Source organism: Plectropomus leopardus, chromosome 14 (assembly GCF_026936395.1).
Source record: "Plectropomus leopardus strain MGB_pleo_1.0 chromosome 14, ASM2693639v1, whole genome shotgun sequence".
Taxonomy (NCBI): Eukaryota; Metazoa; Chordata; class Actinopteri; order Perciformes; family Serranidae; genus Plectropomus; species Plectropomus leopardus.
Window position 1 is genome coordinate 6565950 of NC_142189.1, and position 12971 is coordinate 6578920.

General features: G+C 39.3%; 1 protein-coding gene and 1 long non-coding RNA gene across 10 annotated transcripts in view; one reads left to right on the forward strand and one right to left on the reverse strand.

Annotated features, from left to right (window-relative positions):
* Positions 1 to 12971, forward strand: part of LOC148187409 (uncharacterized) — a 100265-nt gene that overhangs the window by 56063 nt on the left and 31231 nt on the right. The gene's annotated exons all lie outside the window — the stretch shown is intronic.
* The window catches only part of smoc1 (SPARC related modular calcium binding 1), a 68491-nt gene continuing 59484 nt past the window's right edge, over positions 3965 to 12971 (reverse strand). For 8 of the 9 annotated variants that reach the window (XM_042500328.2, XM_042500327.2, XM_042500324.2 and 5 more), the window contains one exon: positions 3965 to 8895. In XM_042500328.2, the coding sequence (XP_042356262.1) occupies positions 8856 to 8895 (40 nt within the window). In that variant the 3' untranslated portion in view covers positions 3965 to 8855. The remainder of the gene's footprint in view (positions 8896 to 12971) is intronic. The other variant, XM_042500321.2, reaches the window with a different exon arrangement.

Consider the following 12971-nt stretch of genomic DNA (forward strand, 5'->3'; position numbering starts at 1 on the left):
AGTCTTAAAGGTACGCCCATTACACACTGCTGTGACAATTTAGAGCCTGGAGGATTTAACAGACAGTGCCAGGATAAAGTACATGTCCCCCTCCCATGACAACAGTCCTAATATTGGTCTAAAAAGCTCCCTGAAGCTCTGAATGTATCACTTTTCAACATCTGTCAGTTTGTCCTGGAGCCGTGACAGAAGCAACGTGCACATATTAGAATAATCCCAAAACCAGACTGATCCCGATCAAAGAGATCCCATGAGGGGGGGCGATGGAGCATTAAGAGCTAAAGCATCCTGGCCTGCTGCATTTTTTTTTAATGTTTGTATAATCTCATCATTCATGTTCATTATTAAGGCTGATTCTTTGTGCTTACATTTGTGCTGGCTTATGTTTGTGTGCAAATTTGTGTTTGTGCCTGTGGGTGTTTCTGCCTGTGTGGTTGCATATTTTAATAGTGTATCCATGTTTTTTATATGGGTTTCATTACCCCAGTTTTATGGTTTTCATGCTTTAGTTTTAGCTGATGAATCGCACCGTCCTTGTTGGGTTAGGGTTTCTTTGTTCATTTCCTCACATGGATCACTGAGATTTAATGCAATGCAGTCTTTTCAAATGACTGTGTGTGTGTGTGTGTGTGTGTGTGTGTGTGAGTGTGTGTGTGTGTGTGTGTGTGTGTGTGTGTGTGTGTGTGTGTTTACATGCTAGTATATTTAAACACATCTCCATGTATAGATGTGCTCATAAGGCATTCCCACTAGTAAAATACAGTTTATAAGGTAGATATATAAAGTTAGATATTATGTCAACAGAACACACACAAATCGAAATGGGCAGTATGTTTTCTGCTGCAGAGTTGCACGAGCCAAATATATATAATTATGGAAAAGAAAGATTAATCATAAAGTTAAGTGAGGAAACGTTGCCCACCCTCTCCACAAACCACATCATTTGTGCATGAAAATAATCTTTTATCATAAAAGCGAAGTAAAATATGTACAAATAAACATTAATTGGCCCCCGAGGCCAAAAGGTGATGAAAAGCAGATCGTTCTAATCCAGAGAGAAACCTGCGCCGCACTGACTCATATGTGAAATACTCGAGATGTGTTAAAGACAGAAAACGGAAACCTCCTATAGAACTTGATCAATTAAGACAGTGCTAGTTTCACATTTCTAATTTTTATTAGTAAATTATGGATGGCTACTTTCCAAACCGCTGATAGATGTCCTCACTTTCAAATATTAGATATCTCGTATTCTGTACTTTGTGTACCTTTTTTTTTTAAATTGTGATTTGTTTTCAGACCCTGGAGAACATGTCATTATGCTTTTAAATCATCTACAAGAAGAATCTGTCTTCAGTCCAAAGTCAATGAGAAATGAGTCCTTGTTTTGTACTTTCTACTCTTGAAATGAACTAAAACTAAAAGCAAGCATTTGTAGATAAACTGTGGTAAACTTCCCTCCATCTAACCAGTGCTTAGATATCCCTCCTCCCCCCGGGTGAATTTTACGAGGTATTGTGCTGTTGCTTGAACTGCAGACTGTCGTCCTGCATTTTTGCCTGCCCACCACATTTTTGCATTGTCACCCACCAGTGGGAGCGTTAGTTTGTCGCACAGTATTCTGGTAGTTGTAGGTTTTCTACTTCTTGAGCAAAAGTAAATGGCACAGCCCCTTTTTCTCAGTTTTTCTGGTCAGGTAGCACCAGTTTCTAAAGTATTTGCATCTTTCCACTGCATAGACGGCCCAGTTTTATGTAAAGACCATCTTCCTATCAGTGAAATACTTCTTCAACACTGAATGTGCTTGACCTCTGCCAGCTTTAATTCTTTATCTGTAAGAGAAATCTACCCACGAAACCACCCTTATTGAGCCAATATGAGCACAAAAAAAGACAGCATAATTAGCATAAGGGGACAAAATGCGACGTCCACCTGCAAGCTCTGTTCCTGCAGCTGAGTTCTCAATCAGTGTGTGGATACGCCTGTCTGGAACATGACCTTTGACCCCTGAGGCCCGGCCTCCTGGCAGGCGACCCCCTGACCCTGCGTAGGCTCAGGCTGCCGGGCAGGTGCTGCTGCAGGAGCAGAGGGCATCAGGCACAAATGGTGAACAGCGTGCACTATCAACCCCCCCACCGCTAATGTTTAGCTATTGCACGAGCTAATTGCCCTCTCTAATTACCCGTAATGGTGTTTGATGTGTTTCTAAGTGTTTCAATGCACACAAAGGAGGGAAAAACTACAGAAAATCACTCGTCGCCAGCAAAACATGTGGAAAACATAAATAATAGGTCGTTGTAGTAGTCTCCAACAGAGCACCTCCAACATGGACTGATATACTATGTTTCCCTTCATTTTTGGTGAAAAGAGACCAGATCCTCTCTATGTTGACGTGCTGAATTTGTTTAATTTTTGGATGTTTTTAAAAATGCTAAATCATTTCAAAGATTCTGATCCTCTAATAGTACAGTTTAAGTATTCGCACATTAGATAGATGTGCAAAATGTTAGAAAACATAAGTTATAAAGTAACTATAACATAATTGTGGCGCACCTGTACTGCCCACACATCACTTTCAAAAACCCAAATTCCTCTCCTCACCTATGAAACCCCTTTGGCAAGCCGCCTACCCTCCACCCCGCCTTCAACAAAGGAGCAAACACACACTCTCTAAAACACACACACATGCACATACATCCCTAAGCAGCTGCGTCATTACAAAACTCTTTTGAACTTAACACTGGAAGTCAAATGCCACATGTGTCGGTACAAGACAGATGTACTGCAGCTGCCTCTTGGCTCCAATTTCATCTGTGATACAACCCTCCCTGCCTCCCCCCATTCCCGAACCACCCCCATCACCAGCGACCTCACCCCCGAAGCCCTCCTCCACCTCCCATCATGCACTGACAACATCCGTACCTTTGAAGTGTCATCACTAAATCAGAGCATCTCACACCACAAATCAACAGGCCAAACAGAGTGCATCTTTGGAGCCAAAATTTATCGGTCAAAATGGGGTTGCAAATGAATCATTTATATTGCAAACAGAGAGTCCACTTGAAACTATTTTTAAAGTTCAAACAAAATCACCTGCCAATTTTCATGCAAGCTTTATACAAACAGTGACATATGAGTCCCCATTAAAGTTAAAACATCTCAAGACATCTTCTTTAAAAATATTTATTGCCGGTTCATGGAATTCAGTTGGCATGGCTGATACTGTGCAGTATGTGTGTGCATACCTGTCTAACATAGTTCAATATGTGAACTCGCAGTCTGCAGTGAACCCTCGTCACCATTAGGGGTCAGTGTTTAACTCCATCTCCCTCCGCTTGTTCTCTAGTTCAGCTCTAAAAGCCTCTGCTGCACAGCTCTGGTTTAAAACAGCATCAGGATCAGCTTTATGATATTGTTGCTTTCATCGTTGCAACTACGATGGATTAACAAGGGAAAGAGAAACAACGCTGTTTTGTAAACGAAAAATCCATCTGAGCATTGTTCTTAATTTATAATTAATACGCTTTTAAAAACTCCTTCAGCTTGAGAAAAAACGATGACATACTTGCAAAGTGGTGCATTATAGTCTTATAATGTGTTCACTTTCGTTCTCTCTTTATATTATCCTGCAAAATATAAGTGATGATGTAACTATTTTGGGTCACATCTTAGTTACTAAAACAGTGGGATGAGCAATAACTGATGTTTTTGGCTATTGGGGGTAATGAATATTACTTGTAAATGCATATCAAACATGATATAGTTGCAGCCAGAAAACAACAAAGAATGAGCTGTGACTAACTATAAAAACAGCTGAGGGTACACCTTTTGAACCATTTCTCATGGAAAACTTGTCATGGAATATCACAAAAACATTTTTCCAGGCCTGGAAAAATCAAGGAATAAGTGCATTGACTTTGCCAGTAGTTTTGAAGTGAATACGATCATAACCAACTATAAGGCATTTGGGAAAAGTTGCTGTTTAATTGTCATACAATGATTAACATTTGTAGTAAAAGAAACTAAACAGTTCTACCATACACTAGCCATTATTATACACTGTGAGTGGGTAAAGACATTTTATTATGGTTCCTTGAAAAGTCATGATCAGTTTTGAAACTGAGTTCATAAAAATGTTTGGAGCCCTGATTTTTACAATGTCATTTGTTAATGTTAAAATATCAATTATCATCATTTTAGTATAAAGTAACTGGTGTGTTCAGTTGTAGTGAATGTGGGGAATCTACAGACCTTTTTCTCATCATGGCCTCTTTGAATTTATGTCTCAGTTCAGGTGGGAAAAACACAAACTACCCAGAAAATGATAAAACCCAGGTGTAAGCTGCTGTTGTGTGCCAAGATGCACTTCATAAACTCTATTAGTGATGGTTCCCCTGAAAGCAAAAACCCCCCAAAAAACAGCCATTTTTTATTTTTGGTCTTTTCTATTGTTTAGTCTTGTGTCAGTCTGTTGTGACAAAGGTTCAAATAGCTCAGGAAATAAGATCTATAGTAAAGTGGAAAGGCATTTTTGTTTTCTTTGCCTAGCCAAACAGCTGCACCTCAAGCCACAAAATTTACATCGACCAATCTCACCCAAAGACAACATGTCTCAGTGTTTTGTTTTCCAACAGATCTTATTTCTTCAGCTATGAATAAGAAATATTGTCAAAACACATTGAGACAGTCTTGAGAAGCCTGTTGGGGCTTTGCAGTGGAAAAGTTGCCGGCGAGCAGCGAGATGATCTTGGCTGCTCCCCGTCAGACTGACAGTCATCTGTAAGCCTCCTTCACGATACGTCCCCCATCGTGATTAGCAGTGATTACCATCCTGTTAGGTTGTTTTAGATCTCTCATGTGATCTGCAGCTCGGCGGCGTCTGGAAGCACTTCAGCAGACACACAAGCCCAGTGTTCAAACCTGGACTGCAGCAGGCACTCAGGAGAGACTGCACCGCCGTCTAAGAGAGACGTTTCTATTCTCATTCTTGGCATAACTGTTCAAATTAGACCTGACTGGACTTGTGATTGTTGTGGATTAAGCACCAGATAGATACTGTATACATTCTTGACCGCGTATAGTGATGACAAGAGTCGTAAAACACAAGCTGTAATAGTCAAATAACTCCACCACAGATAAAATAAACAGTGCTCAGCGCTTATAACACAGTCTGGTCTAAGCATTTCAATACTGTGAATCAGCTACTGTAATAGGCTAATGTTTGACATGATGTAAACACAGAGAAAAGTGTATATTTTTTACAGTAAGTCAGACTGAAAAGCAAAGTAAGTGAACAGCCATATACCCCACAATGAAATTTAGTAAAACAAACAAACAAACAAAGGTTATTGTACATATTTACAATGGGAGCCTTTTTTTGTCTCATGTTCATGAGCCACTGCAGTGACTCTTGGGACTATGCTTAAGAAATACACAACTCAAAACAAATACAAAACAAGCATTCAGACCACAATAGCAAACTCATGATTCTCCAATTTTCAAACTCAATTGTTCCCAAATGTGAGGACAAAATTTTATTTACATTCCAAAACGTGTTCATAAGGTCCTTTTCTAGTGTTTTTCCTCCCTGCTCTGTCATTTTCCTCTTCATTCGACACCCTGGGGGGTATTTTAAAAAGACTTACTGCATTGTCTTGCATAAGGTGGCAAAGCTCCAAGTATGTGTGGTGGTAAGTGTTTCACAGAGCAGGACACTGGAGGACAGACAGCGAATGTGTTTACATACACAAAATGTACTCCGGTAGTACTAGGGAGACTCAAATATTTATTTTAGGAACTGGCATTTGTAAATGCCACATCTTGTTTACAATAAGTGGGATAAACGTGAATATGACATCTGAAATGGGCTGATATTAACGGGATACTGAGCCATGTAAACATCTTACTCCATTTACTGGTCGGGTTTAGTCATCTGTGCCACCTCTTTTTTCTGGGACTAATAAGAATATTTAAACGTCATTCTCTGGACTGAAATCTGTTTCGGAAAAATTAAATCCCCACCAGGGGGCCTTTGTCAGAAATTAGTTGATGTTGCGATTTGTAAAGGTAGCCAGGAGAGCCTGATAAACCCAAGATCACCAAACACTGTGAAAAATTAAAAAAACATGCTGAATTCAACATTAACATACTGGAAACACTCTTAGCTGTTTCTCAGGTTTGATTGTGTAGAAAAGCATTAACTTAGTAGAGTAATAAAACTAGGCACACTAACTTTACATAAACTTACATGTGGAACAACAGAGTTAAAGATTTGTGTACACCAATGGCCTTCATTGTGGTTTGAACTTAAAACTGCATTAATTCAGATTTTTGATACATCCGCTTTAAATCCAGTGGACTGTGGGTCTTTGAACAGAAGAGCCCTCAGAGGATTATTACCCAACTCGGCAGCTGCTTTTTAGTTTCTTCTAAGGTTCTGTATGTAACTTTTTTAGAAAATTGGCATGAGTGACGCCTCTCTCTGAGGCTGTTAAGTGATTATAGTCAGCATCCTGAATGAGCACCTGGGCATCGGCCAAAACGTTGACTTGACAAATTCGAGACTAATAACGTTACTATCTGTAATGTTCCTAAATTGTCTCCATGATATTAACTAGCTTGCGAATTGATTCATTAGCTCATGTTATGAAGAAACTAACTGCAGATCTTTGCTGTGTAGTTAAGTTACAGTTAGCTGGATAACCTTATCTTAGGTTACAGTAAGCCCAGCTAGCTGTAACTTAGCTTTATTACATGAGTCTGGCTTCATAAAAATTGCTCATAAAGTAATTTGCAGACCACCTCTGAGAGTCCGGATAAATTAGCTCACATTATCCACTCAAGACATTAGTTAATGCTACCTAAAACCAAAATATCACAATATATTTCCCGTCAGTGTTTCCACTAGAATGTTTTCAGCACCAGGGGACACTGAATTTATGATACGAGGTACTGACTTAGTTGAATTTACTGTTTATCAGACCACAAACTAGCCGACTTGTGGTCCTTCTGTCTAGCAGTTTTGGAGATCTGAGGTTTTAGCAGCATAAGTTTAGCTAAACGCTGGCGTTAAGTGAATGTCTGTCTGTGTGGACTCTGTGTTGTGGTAGGTGCCGGTCATTTTTTTGATGTTAGCAGACTCCATTTCTTAACTTACGTTGGCTACTGTTGAACACTTTAGAGGAGGTGAAAGGTGGCAATGCACTTGGTAATGCATAACATCAGTCCACGGGCTATTAGAGGTAACCAAGGAAGTCAGGAAAGGTATCCATTTTTAAGTTACGTTACAGTCTAATCACCCCAGTTGGCAATAATGTGAATAATACATGTAGAAAGTTACATACAGAACCATTAACTCATTGTTTTTATGGCACATGTACTTTATAATTTGGCACTCATCAAGCCATTTTCAACAAATAAGCCACGATACACCGACCATGAAGCTACCTGCTCAGCACCAATGATCTAGTTTGTCACTAGCTGGTGGACATAGTTGAGCATTTAAAAGCTAAAGAACCAGATATTTCTGTCAGTAGTAGGGGGTAGACCAAAACAGAGCTTAAAAAAGAGCTATTAATTGGATTTAGGATGATTATTTTGCTTTGTGTTGGCTACATCTGTAAAGACACAACTCATGCAAGCCGTAACAATTTTTAAAGCAATTACAGTTGAGTTGTGTCTCTCCAAAACTATTAATGCAGCTTTAATATGTTCAAACGACCACGTGCATGTAGAAACCTGCTGTGTGCTACAGTGTGAAGCTGCGTTAGTATACTGCGAGGACTTTGAATGTACTGTACCAGTGTTGGGGGCGGGGGTGCATGACTTAAAAGTACTCACATTACTTTTGCAATTACTGACAGCTGTTGCACATTTTTTAATTCTCACAATCTGTTTCAGTTTTCTTTTTGAAATGTTTTTAACTATAATTATTTCAGTTTTAGCACAAACATGATAGAAAAAGAGTAGAAAAACAATGAAAACCTCAAGTGTGCTGATAACAAAAAACTACATACAACACAATGGTCTTGCATTGTTTTCCGGTTGTACAAGAAGTACACCGCTAAGTATCTGTGTGGTAAACAAGTAAGTACTTACTTAGAGCTATTTTCCCCAACACTGGTATGCACTAAAGAAAATACAGACGTAAAATATCTCAGACATTGTTCACAAAGATCTGATTCTGGAGCCAAAATGTTAATGTATCAAGAACGTTCTGTACAGTGCAAGGGGATTCATTCAGCTAATTTTGTGCTGATAAATTAGACTTCGTGGTCACAGTTTTGATTTTAACACATGCCGTTCTCTTAATATTGCATGCTCACATACAACATTACACATTCTTTAAACTGGTCTAGCTCCTCCTTTTAGTACGAGCAAAATTTGGGCATTTGGGCTCACTGAGCTTCTCTTAAGTGAGTTACCACTGGCCCGTGTGCTCTTATATGTAACAGGGGAAATGTAAGTTTAATTTGATAGCCACAAAATGTGTGTTAGTGCCTGTTCCTGGTATGTGAGGAGAGAACGAATCACAACAGCAGACTGAAACACAAGGGGAAATGTGGCAACATACACATCTTCCAGTGGTGAGCCTGTCATCTTTTTACAAATATATTCTCATTCTTACATTGACCTTTTCAGTCACTTAAAGAGAAAAAAAACAACACATGTACAAACAGATAAAACGTCAAACATAGGGAGGAGAAAGTGCAAATATTTTGGCGCCGCTTCGTTTTCTTGTTTTTCTGTTCACTTTTTTTTTTTAACTCAGGAACTTCTTAATTTTTCTACTCCATCTTTCTCTTTCCTGTCAGCAAGCGTACAGATGCCTTCCCTCTGTGCCCTCTGCTCTCGTCTCAGCTTCTCGATCCTTCTCTTCTCACACCAGACGACCTACTGCGAACAAAGACAGAAGGACAGGAGAGAGAAAAAAAAAACATATTCACTCATCTGTTTTAGTGTCCAGCATACAGATGCACTCACACATAGCTGCTGCGTGACGAAGACAATGGCATCCCTCCACAGGCAGAAGCTCATTTAGAAACACTCACACGTAAAAATCTAAATCATGTACGTAACATCTGAATATAGTTTAATAAAAACTAGTGATGCATGTTGCGTTTCTGAATGGCCGCGTTCATGTGGAAAGCAGATCCGTCATCTGCAGGGAATAATGTTTCTGTTCACATCTCACCAGCGTCAATTTCCTCAAGTTTAACAATTAGATTCAATCAGAGTCCTGTCCTGACAAATTTATTTTATTTAGCAAAGAACCCAAAAATAAATGTAATATTTCTTTGATTTATTTATTTGTTTATTGCCTCATGGTTTATTCTATCTTTATATTACTTCTATTAAAAGTTATTCTCTTCTTGCATATTGTAGTGTGACTTATCTCCTTTTTACAAACTACAGTAACATTGACTTCACCTCTGACCTCAGTGCTTTTTTACCCTTAAGTTACTTATGGCTTTTGTTGTTCTAGAGATCGGTCTTGGTCTTGAGACAGCTTTTAGAGTGTCTCAGTCTCGTCTCGGATCTGAACGCATTTTGAATCGGTCTTGTCTCGGACATAGCAGACTCCGGATTTTTTTTCCGAGACAACTGATTTATTTGTTAGCATAGCAATTGATTGGATGTAAAACTTCCCTCTTCAAACCCAGCCAATCACGCAAGTCATCAATAGTCAGCTTTTTTGACACTGATAACAGCTGCCACCCTCCACAGAAATCTGAGAGGAAAATTTATATATATATATATATATATATATATATATATATATATATATATATATATATATATATATATATATGTAAGTTTATTACTGTATTAATAATTTACATTCTATTTAAGCTCCTTATTTCATTTGTTTCTTTCCATCAGCAACATGTAAACGTTTTATTTACCATCTTTTTTTCTCAAGATAGAAAATAAGTCACCTCTGAAGGGGATCAAGTGAATAGTTACTAGCTTTAATCTGACTGTTAAGCAGCTGTACCGCACTTCACCCATACATACTATCACATGTGCTGACGTTACGTCACAACAGAGCTATAACTCAACGGTCTCTGTAGCTGTGTTGCATTCATGAAACTGCAAGGGACAGTCAATGTGGTGCAAAAGAGATGGACTGCTCACTCATCAATCAGATGAGTGGGTTTGGGGGGAGGAGGAAGAGGAGGCCTGGAGGAAAGGAGATGGGTAAAGAGCTTAGATTGCTTACAGATGGCTGTCAGAGGGGAGGAGAGGTGCTCCTGAGTGCTGTGAGAGCTCCAGCTGCATGTGAATGCGTGTGTCTGAGTCCGTATCTTTGCATGTGCTTGTTTATATTTGTGTGTTTGTGCATATAGATCACGTTCTGTTTGTGTGAACAAGTCTTTGATTATATCTGTATGTTGTGTGTGTGCATAAAGTTGTGTTTGCAAGTATGTGTATGTGTGTATGTTCTTGTCTAGACATTATACTTGCGAACATGAGATTGTGTGTGTGAGTGTGTGTGAGCAGCCAGAGGGGGAGGGGATGTGCAGGTGCACTCTCTGTCAGTGCTGGTTATGCTAACCATGAAATGCTAGTCCAGCTGATTTCAGCTCCTGTAGTCTCAGGCGATGCATTTGCTTCACACTCAAGAATTCTTAAACTTTAAAGCATCACAAACCCTCCAGCGCCCCATAAATCACAGATTACCTTCCACATGAGTGGGTCCTGTAGTGAGTGCTTTCACCTATTCTTTATGTGTGAAATAAAATGTTATGGGCAGCTACTCCACCATGACTAGTTGGATCCAGGTTACTACTGTTGACGTTTTTATTATTATGTTTTAAGGTTGTCCATTTGTAAGTCTGTACCTCCATCCTATTCTTGTGAACACAATATCTCAACAACGCCTTAAGGGAATTTCTTCAAATTTAACACAAACACTACACAACACTGAACAATGAACTGATAAGATTTTGGTGGTCATAGGTCAAATTTCAAGGTCCCTGTGACCATATCCATCTCATTCCTGTGAATGTGATATCTCACAAAGTCTCTGAGGGAAATTCTTCAAATTTAGCACAAACGTCCACTTGGATTCAACAATAAGCTGATCAGATTTTGGTCACTGTGGCCTTTCCTCTATCTCATTATCATTCTCATGAACACGACGTCTCAAAAACACTTGGACAGAATTTCTTCAAATTTGGCACAAACATCCACTTGGGCTGAAAAATTCTGTTTCAAATCTCATTCCAAATTCAGAGTGACTCAAGGGTTTGCTTTCACTTTCACCTGCGATACTATTTACAAACAGTAACAGACAATTCCTGTAAAGTATGCCTTTAATGAATGAAATCTGTTGTCTTACAGAACATGAGTATTTTAAGAAACAGTTCAAGTAAATTTAGAAAATGTAACTGGTGAGTGCTAAAGGAAAGCTCTTGAAGCATGCATGTGTTCCGTATATCTAAATTCAGAGTTTGATTTTGACTTTTTCGGTTCCCGCAGTCATAATTTTCCTGGAAAAGGATATTAGAGAAAACTGTTTTCCAGGTACAAATGGTTTGGAAGTAATAAAATAGTTTAGAAAAAGTTTTGAATATGTTTTGCTTTGGCTATTGTTACACACATATAGATAATGGGATAAGCCATATTTGGCCACTGTGTTGGGTCATTTAGCCACTATGACGGGGTCAGCCTCATAATGGGACCTGACGGTGATCAGACCACTTACAGCTTCAGGCAAAGTCGCAAAACAATTATTTGACATGTCTATAAAACATGTTTAACATGAGTAAATCCCCACAAATTTGTCGAAAATTTTAATCCAAACACAAGTCAGATTGCACTGGCACATACTGTATGTATTGGATCTTCGATGATGTATGTCCATAAAGTGGTTTGTGAACTGACAGTATGTGCCAGTCTGGTCTGTTAGCATAAGCAGCTGTTTGATGGCAGGAATATTTAATGAGCAACAAAGTGTTTCCGGGTAAATTTGGCCAGCATGAGCAGTTTGCTTATCCGCAAATGCCTGGGAAGGGTGTGTTAAATATTTTATAGCTGTATCGCAATATCGGCCTACCCATTTTACACTATTTAAAGCCATGGAAATTAGGTAAATTATCATGAAAAGATTTTTGGTAAAGTTTAAAAATTCATTTGTAAAGATAGGTGGAAATCCTGGACGTTTCTTATGTACAAACAGAAATTTTAGTATTAATTCCACATTAATCTTGCCAGCAGCCTTGTATGTATTTTGCTTGGCTAAGACTATGTCTTTTGATAGGACTGACCAGCCAGCACTGGCATCCTCGGGTCTGGCAACATTAATTTAGGTCAATACAACATATAAAGAAGTCATAGAGAGATATTTGAATGTTAAAATATTTTAGCTCTGAGATTCATACCAGCTGTTATTTGACTGAAGTTTGGCCTCTCTGGTGTTAATGGATTTTTAAGTAACGTTCAAGCCAGAAGGTGCAACTCAATAACAAGCACTGTAGTGTTTTTGAACACTCAGTGTCATGAAGTCTTTACCTTGGCAGCATCAGTGGCATGTTCTACCTGTTAAACTATGCAGCACCACAATATTTCCTGATACCTCTCTCCAGTGAAGTCATGCTGTTCCTCTCTTTAGCTCAGATAAATGTCCCTGTTGTGAGCCACAGTAGCGCTGATGAATCGACTTTGCAATTACCAGGCTCCAGAGCAGCGAATGGTCCTCTCTCTCCTCCGCTCGCAGTCACTGAGGACACTGTCTGTGCCATTAACAACACAAAGCTGCCTGGCCTCTCCCTGGACACCTTGGCCCCACTTGTGATAAAGAGCTGAAAGCAGATCCCGTCTCGCGGTGAATCGCCTTACCTCACCTGGGACCAGCCAATAAAGGCACTTGGCTCTAGAGCTGGGAATCATGGTATACCTGCACATGGTAGCAACCAGGGGAAAAGGGCTCGGCTAAGGAGACACATACACCGGCCTGAGTTAACCGT